Source organism: Micropterus dolomieu, linkage group LG09 (assembly GCF_021292245.1).
Source record: "Micropterus dolomieu isolate WLL.071019.BEF.003 ecotype Adirondacks linkage group LG09, ASM2129224v1, whole genome shotgun sequence".
Classification (NCBI taxonomy): domain Eukaryota; kingdom Metazoa; phylum Chordata; class Actinopteri; order Centrarchiformes; family Centrarchidae; genus Micropterus; species Micropterus dolomieu.
Genome location: NC_060158.1, coordinates 17,721,056 through 17,735,900, shown reverse-complemented (window position 1 = coordinate 17,735,900; position 14,845 = coordinate 17,721,056). Strand labels below are relative to the sequence as shown.

The window sequence follows — 14,845 nt, the reverse complement described above, 5'->3', positions numbered from 1 at the left end:
ACTGGGCAAATATTCTCCACAAAAATGATGAAATCCTGTGTAAACTGAAACCTCTGTTGACTTGACTGATATCCAGGTTCCCCTCACTTTCCCTCCCATAAATAGATGGAGGTCGAGACAAAACAAAAAACAAAAATATAGCAAACACTAAAAAACTTCCAAACTTGCAGATGGAAAATCACTGACTGTTTGAAAAGCGCAACTAAATCTAACGTTAAATAAGGAAGCATTGAAGGCGGGACTGCCCTAATTCTGATCCCAAAGTGGGTAGCTCTTTGAAGCATCTCACAATGCTGACCTCCAGCTAATGAATTTCAACTTTCTGTAGTGAAATTATTTGAGACAACTCAAGTTGCATATGATGCCCACTACCATATTTCAGTCAGTCAGTTATTAGGGGCAGGGAGAGAGAGAGTTGTGAATGACCTTCATTTGTCCTTCTCTTAGTTGATTTGTCAGGGTGCATTTAGAAACAACCAAGAAAGAGTATGTTAGATGGCTTAACTGCTGTTAAGAAAATGATTTCGACTCCATGGAAGTCTCCTCTTTCTCTCCCCATCTGGCACTGAATATATTCTGACCTGGATGTGATATACCCGGAACTTTCCACTGCACACATCAATGATTTTACTGGATTTTAAATTAACACTTTGTGTCCAAACTATTGTAATAGAAATATATAATGTCCACTGTAGAACACTGCCACTTTTGTTTTTAAAAAAGAAGGATTATTTGCTTTTCCTCTCTTTGTCCTCTGGCGTAGTCCCTATGTATAACGCTTAATGTTCAAGAAAATGTTGTTAGCAGCAAAATATACATATTCAGAATCCATTTTCATTCATTCATATAGTAATGCCGCACTCTTTATGTAGGTTTTGTCCTGTTCGGGTGGAGTGAAGTCATGACTCCTCGTGCTAGCTGGGATATGTAAAAACGGGCAAGACTATAAACAGAACCGGGTATCCCCCAAGGTAAAACCTGTGACACACTTACTTAGACTACCTTACAGGACTTCAAAATAACAGGCCAACATCAGAGCACCATGCACAATAGAAATGGTTATGAAATATATATAATATTTTTACAAAGGAGTCTGATATACTTCTCTATTTTGAAGTTGTAATATTTAGGTGGTTATGAAGTTTCATTTTTAGCAAGCATTATGAGAGGGTTGTTAAGCATGCAACTACCTAAACTAGAGCCTCGTGTCTTACATTCACCACAACAGTTGAACAATCTAATAATGTAGCACACCAATTAACAATACTATACTATAACCGTAACAATGCAATGGAAAGACAAGCTCTCAGACACTCACACAGCCATACAAATCATCAAGAATGTGTGAGTTCTATGCACGCTTCCCTTTTGTTCTCTCACTTCTTCCCTCCAGAGGTGGTCGATGAGAAAAGGCCTAGGTGGGTGGTGGTTATCCCTTAATGACCCAGTTTACTTTGAAAAGGCATTGATCGCAGCCATTGCTTTACTCGATGCTAACAAAGGAGCCTCAAAGTACATCTTAGCAGCTTCTTAGCGCTGTCAATGCTGCATGGATAATGCTACAGACGACTTTGTTCTTCATTCTACAGAATAAATACTTGAGTGTATGATACTCACTTCTTGTCACATCACATTTTTATGTGATTGCTCCTTGATAAATCTTTAAATCATTTCATAATTTCATACCTTGCTTAATCTACATAAATATGTGATATAATGTAAGAGGCAGGGGTGAATTTCATTTCTATGCATTTTTCCATAGAATACACTATTATTTATTTCCCATATAAAATACTTTTGAGAATGAAAATCCAACTGGATTAATTTAAATGTAAAAAGGACTATGCTCTTGCAGAGCATGCTGATAGTGAAACAAGAGCATTGTGTCCTTCAGATGGCATTCACACAATCAACATTTGACTGCAGTGGAAAACCTGTGTGAGAGTGCAGGAGGAGGGGGAGCAACAACACAGTGGGCAGGTGAATGTGTATGTTGGTGTGTATTTGAAGGATCACAGGGGTTTCTGCATTATTAGTGCAAAAATGCTACAAATCACCGATTTCCAAGGCATACCAAAGATGTTCACATTCTCCAATGTGATGGGTGTACATTGCTGGGGGGCGCGGTGGTGGAGGGTTAAGCACTGTTGCGTCACAGCAAGAAGGTCATGGGTTCAAACCCTGGTTGCCCTGGCCTTTCTGTGTGGAGTTTGCATGTTCTCCCCTTGTTCGCGTGGGTTCTCTCTGTGTGCACCATCCAAAGACATCGAGGCTCCAAATTTGTCCTTAGATGTGAGTATGAGTGGTTGTTTGTCTATCTGTGGCCCTGTCTCCAAATTTGTCCTTAGACGTGAGTATGAGTGGTTGTTTGTCTATCTGTGGCCCTGTCTCCAAATTTGTCCTTAGACGTGAGTATGAGTGGTTGTTTGTCTATCTGTGGCCCTGCAATGGACTGGCGACCTTTCCAGGGTGTACTGCCTGATGCAAGCTGGGATTGGCTCCAGCCCTACACCCAGGATAAGCGGTTGACGATGGATCACTCAACAGTATTATATATTTATAATATCTTGTGTATTCCTACTGGGGCTTATATAGTGTACAATGCACATTCAAATGCATAAACGCAGACAGGGGCTTGTTAAATTGTGTTATCACTGTATGGTAATCTATTTGTAATCATGCAATGTTTACAAACCTCCTCATTGGTGCATTCATGTGCTTGTGGGACATATCAAAATCTGAGACTGAAGAATAGGCTGTTGTACAGCTTTACAATAATGATTGCTGTGTTGTGAGAGATCCATAGCACATGCAATACACAAGCATGGTGTTTGTGAAAGGGTCAATGTGAATTTGGTAGATTACTGTATGTATTGTACATGAACACAGGAAGATGGTTTCTAAACCAATCGTTTTGACTGCAAAGGTGACAGAATTTTCCCTATGATGGAATCATATCTCAAGCTAATTTTTAAGTGTCTGATACAAATATTCAACTTATGCGATTTGAAACAAGCAGCTGTATAGATGCCAGAATAAGACTAGATTAGAAAACTATAGATTGCGCAGAAAAATAGACAGGAGCAATGTAAGGAACATTAAGGTAAAATTGCAATAACATTCAATAACGTTCACAGTCAGTGCTGTGACACTGGGTGTTGCTGTTCTCTGTCCCCTGTCTTTCTACAGCCCTTTCTATGTAGCGTCACGAGTCGGGGGACTGAACATGCATTTTTGTTGTTTAGTTGAATATTTTGAGTAAAGCTTGTTGTGTGTCTTGATTGCGGCAAAAATGTAAATGTCTTCTGCAGAGAAAGCCCCCCAGCTGCCAAGAGGTTTTCCTCTCATGCAGCAAACAGCACCAGCGTGGACAGTGTGGCCTGTTTGTATTGTCGTTGATTCCAGCCCTTAGTACCCCCTTAACAGGGCCCCCATTACTCTGAGATCACACGTTGTTTGGGCTGATCAGACTGCTGTGCGGATGAAACAACCACAGCGCGACTGCTTGAAAGTGGTGGTTTGCTTGTAATGTGAAAGCAAACCAGCCATCTGCGGGATTTTATGATAGCATAGGTGATTTTAGAATTAGGCTTATTTCAAATCCAAATGCTGATCGTGAAATCTCCTCAGGAAGCAATCTTATAATTGATCTGTGTAAGCCATGTAGCCTATATATTTATGCAAATCATCTGGTAAACATGTAGGCTATGCCCGTCAGCATCTATGTATTAAACTCACACATTTATGAGAAAGAAAATCACAAATTTGTGAGAAATAAACTCAGATATTTGCTGAGAATAAGCCCTGGTGTATAACCAGCAAGGTCCAAGGCTAAAGTGGATAGTTGTGGTTGGATTATAATAAATAAATGGGGCCAGTGTTCAACATAAGGGGAAGGTAGTGCTTAATGTTTAACTTGGGAGGTTGAACACAAAGAGGCGGCTGTTCCTGCAGGTCAGGAGACAGAAAATTTACCGAACGCATCATGGTACATGCAGAGGGGCTGCAGTGAACCATCAGCTCTGCACCTGGCCTTTCTCATTTCCCAGTTTGTACCTCCTCGCCTCCTCGCTCCGCGAGGTGCATTTTAGGAATTGAGATGTCCTTCAACATGAGATCGATTTCCGGGTCACATGCAGGAGTACGGAGGATAGAGGAGGCCAGGAGGCACAAAATAGGGAAATTAGAAAGGCCCTTTTGTGTGTGTGTGTGTGTGTGTGTGTGTGTGTATGTGTGTGTGTGTGTGGTGTGCGCGGCTTCACTTCTTCATCATCCTTCTAACCACGATGTTGATGAAGCTCTACTCATCAACATCCTGGGCAGATTGTTGCTAAGTGGTCCCTTTGGTCTTTCTCTCTCTAGTGTTTTACCTGTAGTTTGTTTTTTGTGATTTACTCCTCTGCTTGAGTAACTCCTGTTGTCTTTTCCTGTGCCTCAGTTTTGGCCTGTTTTGTGACGTCCATTAACAACCACTTCAGCCTACAACTACCAGACCACGTCTTTTCAAGCCTACCTGCCTCTTGCTCTTGTCAGATCCACCAGCCACCATCTCTCCAGCTCCTTTCTCAAAAAAACACGATTAACTTTGACCTCGCCTGCTGTGATCTGTGTCCGCACAATAACACTGGAAAAATTATTTTGATCTCAAACATTTGTATATGCATCCTGCCTAGCTGACCTCGACCCACATAGAATCTTGGAGAAGCAGGACACTCACTGTCAGCTACACTTGTCATCTGTCTGGCTAGAGGAACTTTGCTGGCACATGTCTCACTCCCTCTGGCCACTTTCCCCAACTCACCCTCCCAACACCCAATCCTGGCTGGAACTGACGACACGGTTGGGTGTCTATCCCTCTCTTTGAAGTGGTGACACAGAATTGGAAGGAGATGGAGAATTGGGAGAAAAAGGACAGTGTGAGGGAAATAAATGCCAGGATAAAGTAAAGAGAGAAGGGAGGTGGAGAGAAATGGATGAGAAAGAAAAGGGAATGTTTCAGGGCAGCCTTGGTCTTGTCCACCAGTACCTGCTGTCACCAGCTTGTTTTTCAATTTTTCAGCGCACTCCCAGGAGTGCGAGCTAGCAAAATGTGGAAAGGCTGGAGAGACGAGATGGGAGCAGGTGGTATGGAATAAGAAGGGGTCTACAAATAGAAATGAGGTTAGTAACATGATTCTGATGGAGAAAAGTCTTACAGACGGACAACAGGAGTGAACTGGATAAATGACAGAGGTGGTGAGCAAGAGAGAGCGACAGTTCCAAAGTAAGCAAATTGACATGGTGAGGAAAAGTAAAACACAATAAATACAAGAGAGGGGATTGAATGTAAGGAAACCTGATACCTGGTGGAGCAGCGGAGAGTGTGTTAGCAGGTCTGTGAGAGGACTCTGGGAAAAATCACTAGCTGATGTGAGAAGAAGGAGGTGGACAGAAAAGATGGGTGAAAGAAAGGTTTGCCTTACATCTAAGCTTAAATATAAATAGCCCAATATTCATGTATTATGTTAGTGTTAACACTCTAATCTTGGCAGTAATGTGCATCTGTTTTGAAGCTATAGCTGAATATAACTTAACCCTGTAAATATAGCATAATAGAAATATAAGTGTGAAGATACAGTAAACTCAAGCTCACCAAGACACCAGAATGACGTATAGTGGCTTATAAAAGGTGTCTAGAGTCAAGATATGATTATACAAAAAGCAATTGAAAGTAGGTGTCTGCCGTCAATGTCTGATGTAATTATCAATAGAAATTGCAAAATGCAGATGCAAAACTGGCCTTCTCAGGTACTTGTGGGACATGCCAACATCTGAGACTAAAGAATAGGCTGTTGGACAGCATTACATTGATGATTGCTGTTTTGTGGGAGATGCATAGCACATATAAGCATGGTCTTTGTGAAATGATCAATTTAAATGTGGGAGATGATTATATGAAAAATGTTGCTGTTTAGTCTTGGCAGTGTTTTCCTCAAGCACATAAACAGGGGAAGATGTTTTTCCTGTCTTTCTGCAGGCCTTTCTCTGTGGCAGCATGAGTGGGGGGGGACTGAAAATGCATTTTTATTGTTTAGTTGAATATTTTGAATAAAGTTTGTTGTGTGTCTTGATTGCGGCAAAAATGTAAGACTCAGACCATGTCTGTGTCTTGCAGAGAAAGCCCCCACAGCTGCCAAGAGGTTCTCCTCTCATGCAGCAAACAGCTCAGCGTGAACACTGTTATTATATTGTACTGTATTGTCGTTGATTCCAGGCCCTTATTACCCCCTAACAGGGCCCCCCGTTATTCTGAGATCACACCTCATTTGGGCTGATCGGACTCCGGTGCGGACAAAACAACCACAGCGCGACTGCTTGAAAGCTGTGGTTCGCTTGTAATCTGAAAGCAAACCAACCAACCACAAGATTTTATGATAGCGTATGTGATCAGCATTAGGCCTATTTCATATCCAAATGCTGATCGTGAAATCTGTTCAGGAAGCAATCTTATAATCTTATAAAAGATCTATATACGCCATGTAGCCTATATATTTATGCAAATCATTTGGTATACATGTAGGCTATGCCCGTCAGCATATATGCGTTAAACTCACACATTTATGAGAAAGAAAATCACAAATTGCCTACAGCATATCACTCTGTTATTAACCCAATTTCTGAAAAATGTGTTTTTCCCATCTTATGAAATTTGTGCCTGTAAATATTCCGAGAACAGATGGTGTTTCAGTCCATCAGCTAGAAAAAGACTTTAATCTGAGCGAGGCCACTTTAGATGTACGCTGCTCAAAAAATTAAGGGAACACTTAAATTAAACATCAGATCTCTATGAACGAAATAGTTCAAAGTTCAAAATCTTTAGTAGACATGGTATAATTCATTGAGAACATAATGCCGTGACGAAGGTAAATGGAAACCAAAATCACCAACCGACTGAAGGCTGGATTCAACATCATGAGTAAAATCTAATTAAAAAAAGCTGATATCACAGGCTGATCCAACTTGCGTGACTTTCATCATGGCAACTCACATAATGTGACTCAGTAGTGTGTATGGCCCCCATGTGCCTGTATGCACTCCCGACAATGTCTAGGCATGCGCCTGATGAGATGGCAGATGGTCTCCTGGGGTCTCCATTCCCAGACCTGGATCAGGGCATCAGAAAGCCTCTTGACACTCTGTGGCGCTACTTTGCGGCGTCAGATGCACCGATAAATAACGTCCAAGAGGTTCTCAATTGGATTCAGGTCTGGGGAACGTGCCACTCAATAGCACCAATGCTTTCATTATTCAAGGAACTGGAACTCAAGGAACTCTGACCACATGAGGCCAGGCATTGTCCTGCACCAGAAGGAACCCAAGGGCGTTCGTACCGATACGTACCGATACGTACCGATACGTACCGATCCTTGGGCTGATGTCTGCAACTTTTCTGCAGGGGAATAAAGACGCGCTATTGAGATTGTTATTGTAACACCTCTTGTGACAAGGATCAGGGTCCAGCCTGGACACCTCTTCCTCTAGTGAGGAGGAAACTTTGATATGTAGTGGCAGAAACTTCTTTCCATGAGATAAGATCTGTCTGTCTGTCTCTCTCTCTCGCCCATTGCCATGAATGTTTAGGTTGTTTAGGTTGCAATGTTAACAGAGCACAAATTCACATATAAACAATAAAAAATATATGATTAATTAATAATGTGATAATTAAGTTACTCTATACAAACAACTGTCTTTAGTCTTTCTTCTATTGCTACTGTGGAATGAAATTAGTTCAATATAAACTAGGCCTACACTGTGTGTGTGTGTGTGAATATATATATATATATATATATATATATATATATGAACCAACTATAAAAGCTACTTTTGCCACGTTGCTGTAGCTTAGCTTGCTACATTCCACTGGGGGGTAGCTTCTGTGTAGTGACGTAGTAGCTTGTCCAACACTGGAACCTACTCTTATCTGTGAAGAGAATGGGGCGCTGATGGCGGACCTGCCAATTCTGGTGTTCTCTGGCAAATGCCAATTCAGCTGCACGGTGCTGGACTGTGAGCACAGATCCCACTAGAGAACGTCACGTCCTCATGCCACCCTCATGGAGTCTGTTTCTGACAGTGTGGTCAAACTACGCACACCAGAAGCTCGCTGGAGGTCATTTTGTAGGGCTCTGACCGTGCTCCTCTTGGAGCAGATACTGGACCTGATCCCAGTTGATGCCCTGCAATGGCCTCGTCCAGCTCTCCTTGTGTAACGATCCATCTCCTGGTATCTCCCCCATGCTCTTGAGACTGTGCTGGGAGACACAGCAAACCTTCTTGCGACGGCAAGTATGGATGTGGCATCCTGGAGGAGCTGGACTACCTGTGCAACCTGAATGGGCAGCAAGTACTGCCTCAAACCACCAGTGGTGACAGGGACACTAGCAAAATGCAAAATTAGAGAACAATCAGTCAGGAAGGATAGGTAGAGAGCAACTGTTGGTGGCCACCACCTGCAAAACCATTCCATTTTTGGGGGTTGTCTTGCCATTGCCTCTTGCTGTCACTTTCATTTGCACCAAAACATTTGGCATTGATTCACAATCACTTATGCTTTCTAACTGGACTGAGCTTCTAAACTTCTGCTTGGAAATATGCCTGTATAAGAGTGTATGTGTATATCCACTGTTACTGCTCCAATGATTATCAGTCATTGATGATCTACCAGTCCAGTCCATGTAGTCTATATGAATGTTTCAAATCTTCTCTGCATGTGTCACTATCCTGAAGTGAGTGCCCTAACCCGCTATTTTTGTCTCATGGATCAACAGTGCTGCTCTCCAGTGTTATGGATGTCAGAAACCATGGCTGTTGCCATGGTGATGCCACACTGCAATATTCTTTTGCAGCCTGCCCGCCTGACGATTCTTGCAGCAGCTTCCAAGCTGGGAAAAACGACAGAGGAGGGAGGGGAAGGAAGAAGAGGCAAGAGGACAGACTAGAGTAGAGGGGGTCTGCGGCAGGATACACCAGAATGCTAATCATCCTTTCTCGGCAGTTTGTCCTTCATTACGCAGGAGACAATGGCCAGGACTACAAAAGAGTGTGTTAATTGATACATAAACACACAGGCATATTCATGCATGAGTGGGCACATACATTCCTCACGTACATATACAGGCTGAAGGTCATATTGATGAACACACATACACACACACAGTGGAACAAAAACAATCATGAACAACACACACACACGCACACTCACATGTGCAATACACGTGTGTGCGTTGACACTGCAACATGTGTCAGTACTGCAAGGCTTAATCTGATGGCAGCCAGCAGTCTGCCCGGCTGCTGAAACATCCACGCCATTAACAAATGCTCAATTATTGATGATCTCTAATTGCTCGCTGCAGCCCAACGTCTCCATCAGCATTCCCATGACATTCCTTGAGCAGCCGGAGTTATTCCTGCTCTCAGAAAGCTCTCTGGGAAAAAAAGACACAGATATGCAGAATATCCCCTGTACTGTTAGGACGTAGGGGTCGGACCAGTTTAAAGAATCAGGGAAGAAGTGGAGTTGTAATTACCATCTTGATCAAGTTGCTTTAATCTTATCAACATTTTTTATTGAATTCAGCATACAAGGTTGTGTTTTATGTACAGAAAATACTGAAGTGCAGATCAGAGGGCAGACTTGGTTTGAAGAGGTTGGGGACAATGTCAAGGTCACAAGTCATTTCTGGTAAAGGCATATCATTTGCATACTGTAATTAAAATAAGACTCAGGGGGTCAATCTCTTCTCATTTTAGAGACTAAAAGACTTAACTCCCTACATGATCTCTGGCCCGTCTTTACTTTTATTTGGGAGGGTATTAAATCAGTAATGTTTTATGAAGGATTCCACACGGATCTATTGTCAGCCTCCTCACAGTTTCATCTTCTTTCTAATGCTAATAAAGAATGCAAAGGGGGGTGTCCTAGTTTTGCTAATGGTGGCTCATTAAGCTTAGCTTGCTGGATTCAGAGCAGTGGATTCACCCCTGGCGATGCAGAATATTGACTTTGTCCATATTTACACTGGGTAAATCTTGGTCCTACAGCATAAGCAAGATCATTTTACACTAAATCTCAAATATAGCCCGTTGTCATATCTGTGAAGACCACAGGGCATAGATATGGTCAGGGGGGTCTTGGCAGGGGGAAAATGAGCGACTACTTAGGGTCCAAATGGTGGGAAGGCCCTCAAAAAGCCTGGAATAAATAGTTTGGGAAAATAGTGGATGCTCTTTAACAAAAGACACAAAATGATTTAGTCTGTCCGGTCTGCCCCTGCACTAGGATTCATCACTGTTCTGTGCAGGAGGTTATGAAAAAAGGGGTAAAATGTGGTGAGATTTCCAGTCGCAAATGATTATAACTTGTTAAATGTGTCGTTGGCTCAATTATTTGTCCCATCCCTCCATACGGTTGCATGCATGCAGGAGTACCCACTTCAGTATCCTACGGTACGTTTCTCTCCCAAATGCACACTTGCATTAATGGGGATTCCTGAGTGCCCTTGTTTCTCCTTTGTCAGTAAGGAAACCCTCCTGTGCGATAGTTCAAAAGACAAATGCGGTGGATTACCAAGCACTGTGTCAGTTCAGTAACACCACATTGTCATACTGCATACCCTTGGGTACAGCAGGTAGATACAGCTCTGTGAACCCAAGGTCAGTGTTACTCCCAACCCTCCACATTGTGGAAGGGAAATGCAGGGAGAGGGGAGGGGGGTCTGAAAAAAGACAACAGAGGGAAGTCACAGGGGAGTTGATGGCCTAGCATGATGGGAGAGCTCACAGGAAACTGGATAACTAATGGTCCTTCTCCTTTCGTCAGAGCTAGACTCACTGGCTCCTGAGCCCTATCCACCATGGTCCCATTCCCAACTGCTAAATGGCCGTTCAGACAGAAGCACTGTGTTAAAAAACACAAGGGGAAATGCTGGTGGGGGTATAGGTGGTGGGGAGAAATTAAATAGGACTACAGTTTGACTAAATTGTTGACTTGCCTTGTGGAGGAAGTTGTTCCAGCTTCTGGTTATAGTGCAATATGTTTATTTGTTTCTCTTTAAAATCTTTATCACCATAAACACTGTTTGTCCATGCTATGTTTTTCCATCGCCTCTGTATTTCCTCCTTACCCCCTTTTTGGGTATTTGGGTTGCCTTCTGGTTTCTGGTCCCACCTGACAAGCATGGGGGCCCTGGGCGCAGAGGAGCTGCAGGCTGCCTGTCCCTCAGCTGAGCCCCAAGGGTCCACTGCTGCTGGTGCTGGAAATCTGGCAGGCTGGACAGGCATGTGGAGCCTCTGCCTCAGCCCAGGCATGCAGATCCACAACCCCAGGGGGGATGCAGACTCTTACACTGAGTAGTTAATATATTCACACCATTCCCCTGGCCGGGGGCTTAGAGTCTGAGAATACTCCACAAGGACCTGACTGCACACACTGACAACATTCACAAATGAATATGTTAAGCAAGGCTTTGCTACACCCTTTAGGCGGGCTTAAATGTATAAGTGGCTATCATGACAAAGGAAATACGGCTTTGTCTAGAGTTGTACAAATGTCCTAAGTATACCTTCAGAGTACACCAAATGGAGCACAAGAATGTAAATAAGTCTAGCAAGATATCATGCATCTATACACTAGTTTCTTCCTCAAGAGATCTCCCAGAGGAATTTTCATCAAGGACCGGGCTGACCTGCTCCCAGTACTCTTAGATAAGCGCTATTTATCACTTCACAGGATTTAATTTAATTGAAGACACAAAAAAGTCAAAACTGGGTGAAAGACAGTGTCAGCCACCCTCCATCCCAGCAAAGACCTTGGTAACCTGCAAGCAGACAACATGAGGATCCATTCAATATGATCAAAAGAAGTCCAGAAAAATCCACCATTGGACACTTCCTTTGCTGCACTGACCTTCTGATAACCTCTGATTGGTATAAGGATCAATGAGGATCAAACCAATACTGACCAATAAGACAACTCACTAGGAGAATCACCATTTACCAGTATCCATGGTCTATGGTCTTCAAAGACAGATGACCCAGTCTCAGCTGCAGTGGAATGATTGCTATAGAAGCAACAGTAAACATAATCTCTCCTGTTCCACTGAGTTATTCATCAGCACAAAATATAGTAAAATAGATTTTTCAACAATGCCTTTGTTACTACAACAAACCCAGTGACATGAACGTATAAGGAAGAAAAAACTACTGTCACTGCGTTTTTTGTTTCATATGGAGTGGACATTCAGATTTAACAAGTTGCAGTGGACTTCATTACTAACAAGTCATTGTCACACACATATACAGTACCCATCCAAATTGTACAGTATCCCTCACTGCACCAGCTCTATAACCCATTTTACCATTACACTGCATTAGTTTCCCTCGGCCTAATGCAAGCCCATCTTTTTGTGTAACGGCTTAATAGATTGAGGAACAAATGAGGGCAGCAGCTTCTAATGTTTAACCAGTCGAACACTGAACCATCCATTTGACGCCATGAGCTGATATTCTCAGTAACACAACAAACAAAAAACATTCAAAGCTATTTGAATATATGCAGCTCTTAAATATTCCTGACTAAAGCATTTAACCCAGCGTCTTCAAGCAGTGTGCACACACTAGTGTTAGGCTTTACCAAACAGTGAAGCCACACTGCATTATATTTTATACTTCAGAAATATGGAAAAAAATTGCCACCAAAGCAACTAAATCCCCTGAGAAAATAAATATGCAGCTGTGCCTTGCTAATTCACAGTCTGCATTCCCTTAATACCGCTGACAGTTATGTGCTAATATGTCACGCCTAACTGAAAACACATTTGACACAACATCAACCTCTAATGACAAAGCTACAGTATGTTTATTTTAGCCGATTGGGCCCACAGCTAGACTATCCTATACCAATCTCAAAGATTCTGAGTCTACTCTAACCAATCACAGCAAAGCAGAGTTAATTTCTGCTCCATACCACGCCACCTCTCCAGCAAGGAGAAAGTGATGCCAAGTGCCTCTTTTCCAACGGGCCTTGCCAATATCTCACATCCAAGCTGGCAAATGTCCGGCCATGGGATGAGCACAGGAGGCAGCAATGGCTCGCATCCTGACCCAAAAATAACTAGCACAGCAAAGATTCTCGCGCTACAGCCCAACGCCGACATTTTGTTTGCCTAAACTCACACATGCATTTTTGGAAAGAATCTGTGTCACTGGGATTCTCCCAGCTGAGGCTAATCATGTTACATCAACATAAACAAAACCACAATCAAGCGCAAGTTTAGACACGATGTGAGAAAAACATCCAAATGCACACTGACCTCCAAGTTGTACTCTTCCACGATCCTCTTAAGTGGGTCCACAATCTGCCAGCAAATGAGGATGCACAAGTCGATTAGCAGCATCCCGCCAACGATAATCAACAACTTCTGGTCCTTTATGATCTGGAGGGGGAAAAGAAGATGAGGTGCTTGTATCAGCTCCAATAGGACACACCTGCTAATGTTATGTACAGTATGTGTGTTTGTAGATCCATTTCAAGAAACATTTCATATTGACCACCGTAATTATGTGATTCGCATCCCATCTCAGGACCTGGAGCCCTGCTGGTTTCATTCTAACCATCTAATCAAGGACTGATTACAATGCATTTAGCTGCAATTAACCACCCACTAAGATAGGAAACCAACCAAAGAAGTCCAAAAGACCAAGACCTGGTTCAGAATTCGATACGGACACTCTTTCACACTGTGGCACAAGTAGTATATTTAGCAGATTGTGCACAATACGCCCACATATGAGGGGTACTGGTGGACATTCAGTTCTCAATACTATGCCACCAACAAGCCCTGATTTTGTTGCCTTGTAGCGAGAGAGTGTGGAAAAGATCCACCAAACAAGAGCCAATGCTGTCGACCACTAAAGCTCCTCTTTTGTACCATGAACTTTAGAGGGATGAAAGCCGTGACCTGTTTGTGATCTTTATTTATAATGTGTTTGACTGGCTGGAACGACAGATCAAAGGAAAGGTCAGGGAACACAGGCTGTGCTGTGTTTGAGAGTACCACATAGCCCAGATGCAGCACAGTGGTCTCACACAGGTCCATATCCGCTGGTGAGCCCAGGATGAGATGCATGAGGGGATCGTTTTTTGATCTTGTGTCTTTTGATGGTGTTGGCATTGAATAAAAATAGGCAAGACGAGGGGCATTTCTTTTAGAAATACTGCAATGCTTCAGGAGGAAGGTAGCAAGGTAAGAGGCAGGGCAGGTCAAATGGCTATACAACAATTAAATAAATAACAAATAAATGAAATAAATTGTGTTATAGCTGTAACAAAGACAGGCAATTTAATTATTTTAGGGAAATTTACCACAAAAAAGGAGCTCTACACCACCATCTGCTAAACTGTGATATGTTACTTTGCCAAATGAGTCTGTTGGAAAAACTATGTAATGACTCTAAATTACCTGAAGTGTTATATACTGTTTTCCTTCTCCCAGTAATATTGGCACTCAGTTGGGTTCTAGTGTTTTTGTGTCTACTGATGAATCTGTGTGCATGTGCATGGACATGTATCCAGCAATATGTCACTAAGGAGTACTCAGGAAATTACTAAGATGGGCAGACTGACAAGTAGCTGCCACAGGGGCCTGGGGGTGAGAGTTGAGTAAGGGGTGATGTTTTCTGTTAGTGTGCATGCTTCTCTGTGTCTGTGGTGTGTGTTTGTGTGCATTTGGAGAAGGAGGACATTGATTGACAGCCACCCCCGACAACATTCCCCCCAATACACACACACACACACACACACACACAC

At 42.7% G+C, this 14,845-nt stretch overlaps 1 protein-coding gene across 1 annotated transcript in view; it reads right to left on the bottom strand.

Annotated features, from left to right (window-relative positions):
• gabbr2 (gamma-aminobutyric acid (GABA) B receptor, 2) overlaps nt 1-14,845 on the bottom strand; it is a gene marked incomplete at its 5' end in the record, with an annotated part of 163,285 nt that overhangs the window by 49,898 nt on the left and 98,542 nt on the right. Inside the window, one exon of the mRNA XM_046059150.1 lies at nt 13,350-13,472. Within this exon, the coding sequence (XP_045915106.1) occupies nt 13,350-13,472 (123 nt within the window). The remainder of the gene's footprint in view (nt 1-13,349; nt 13,473-14,845) is intronic.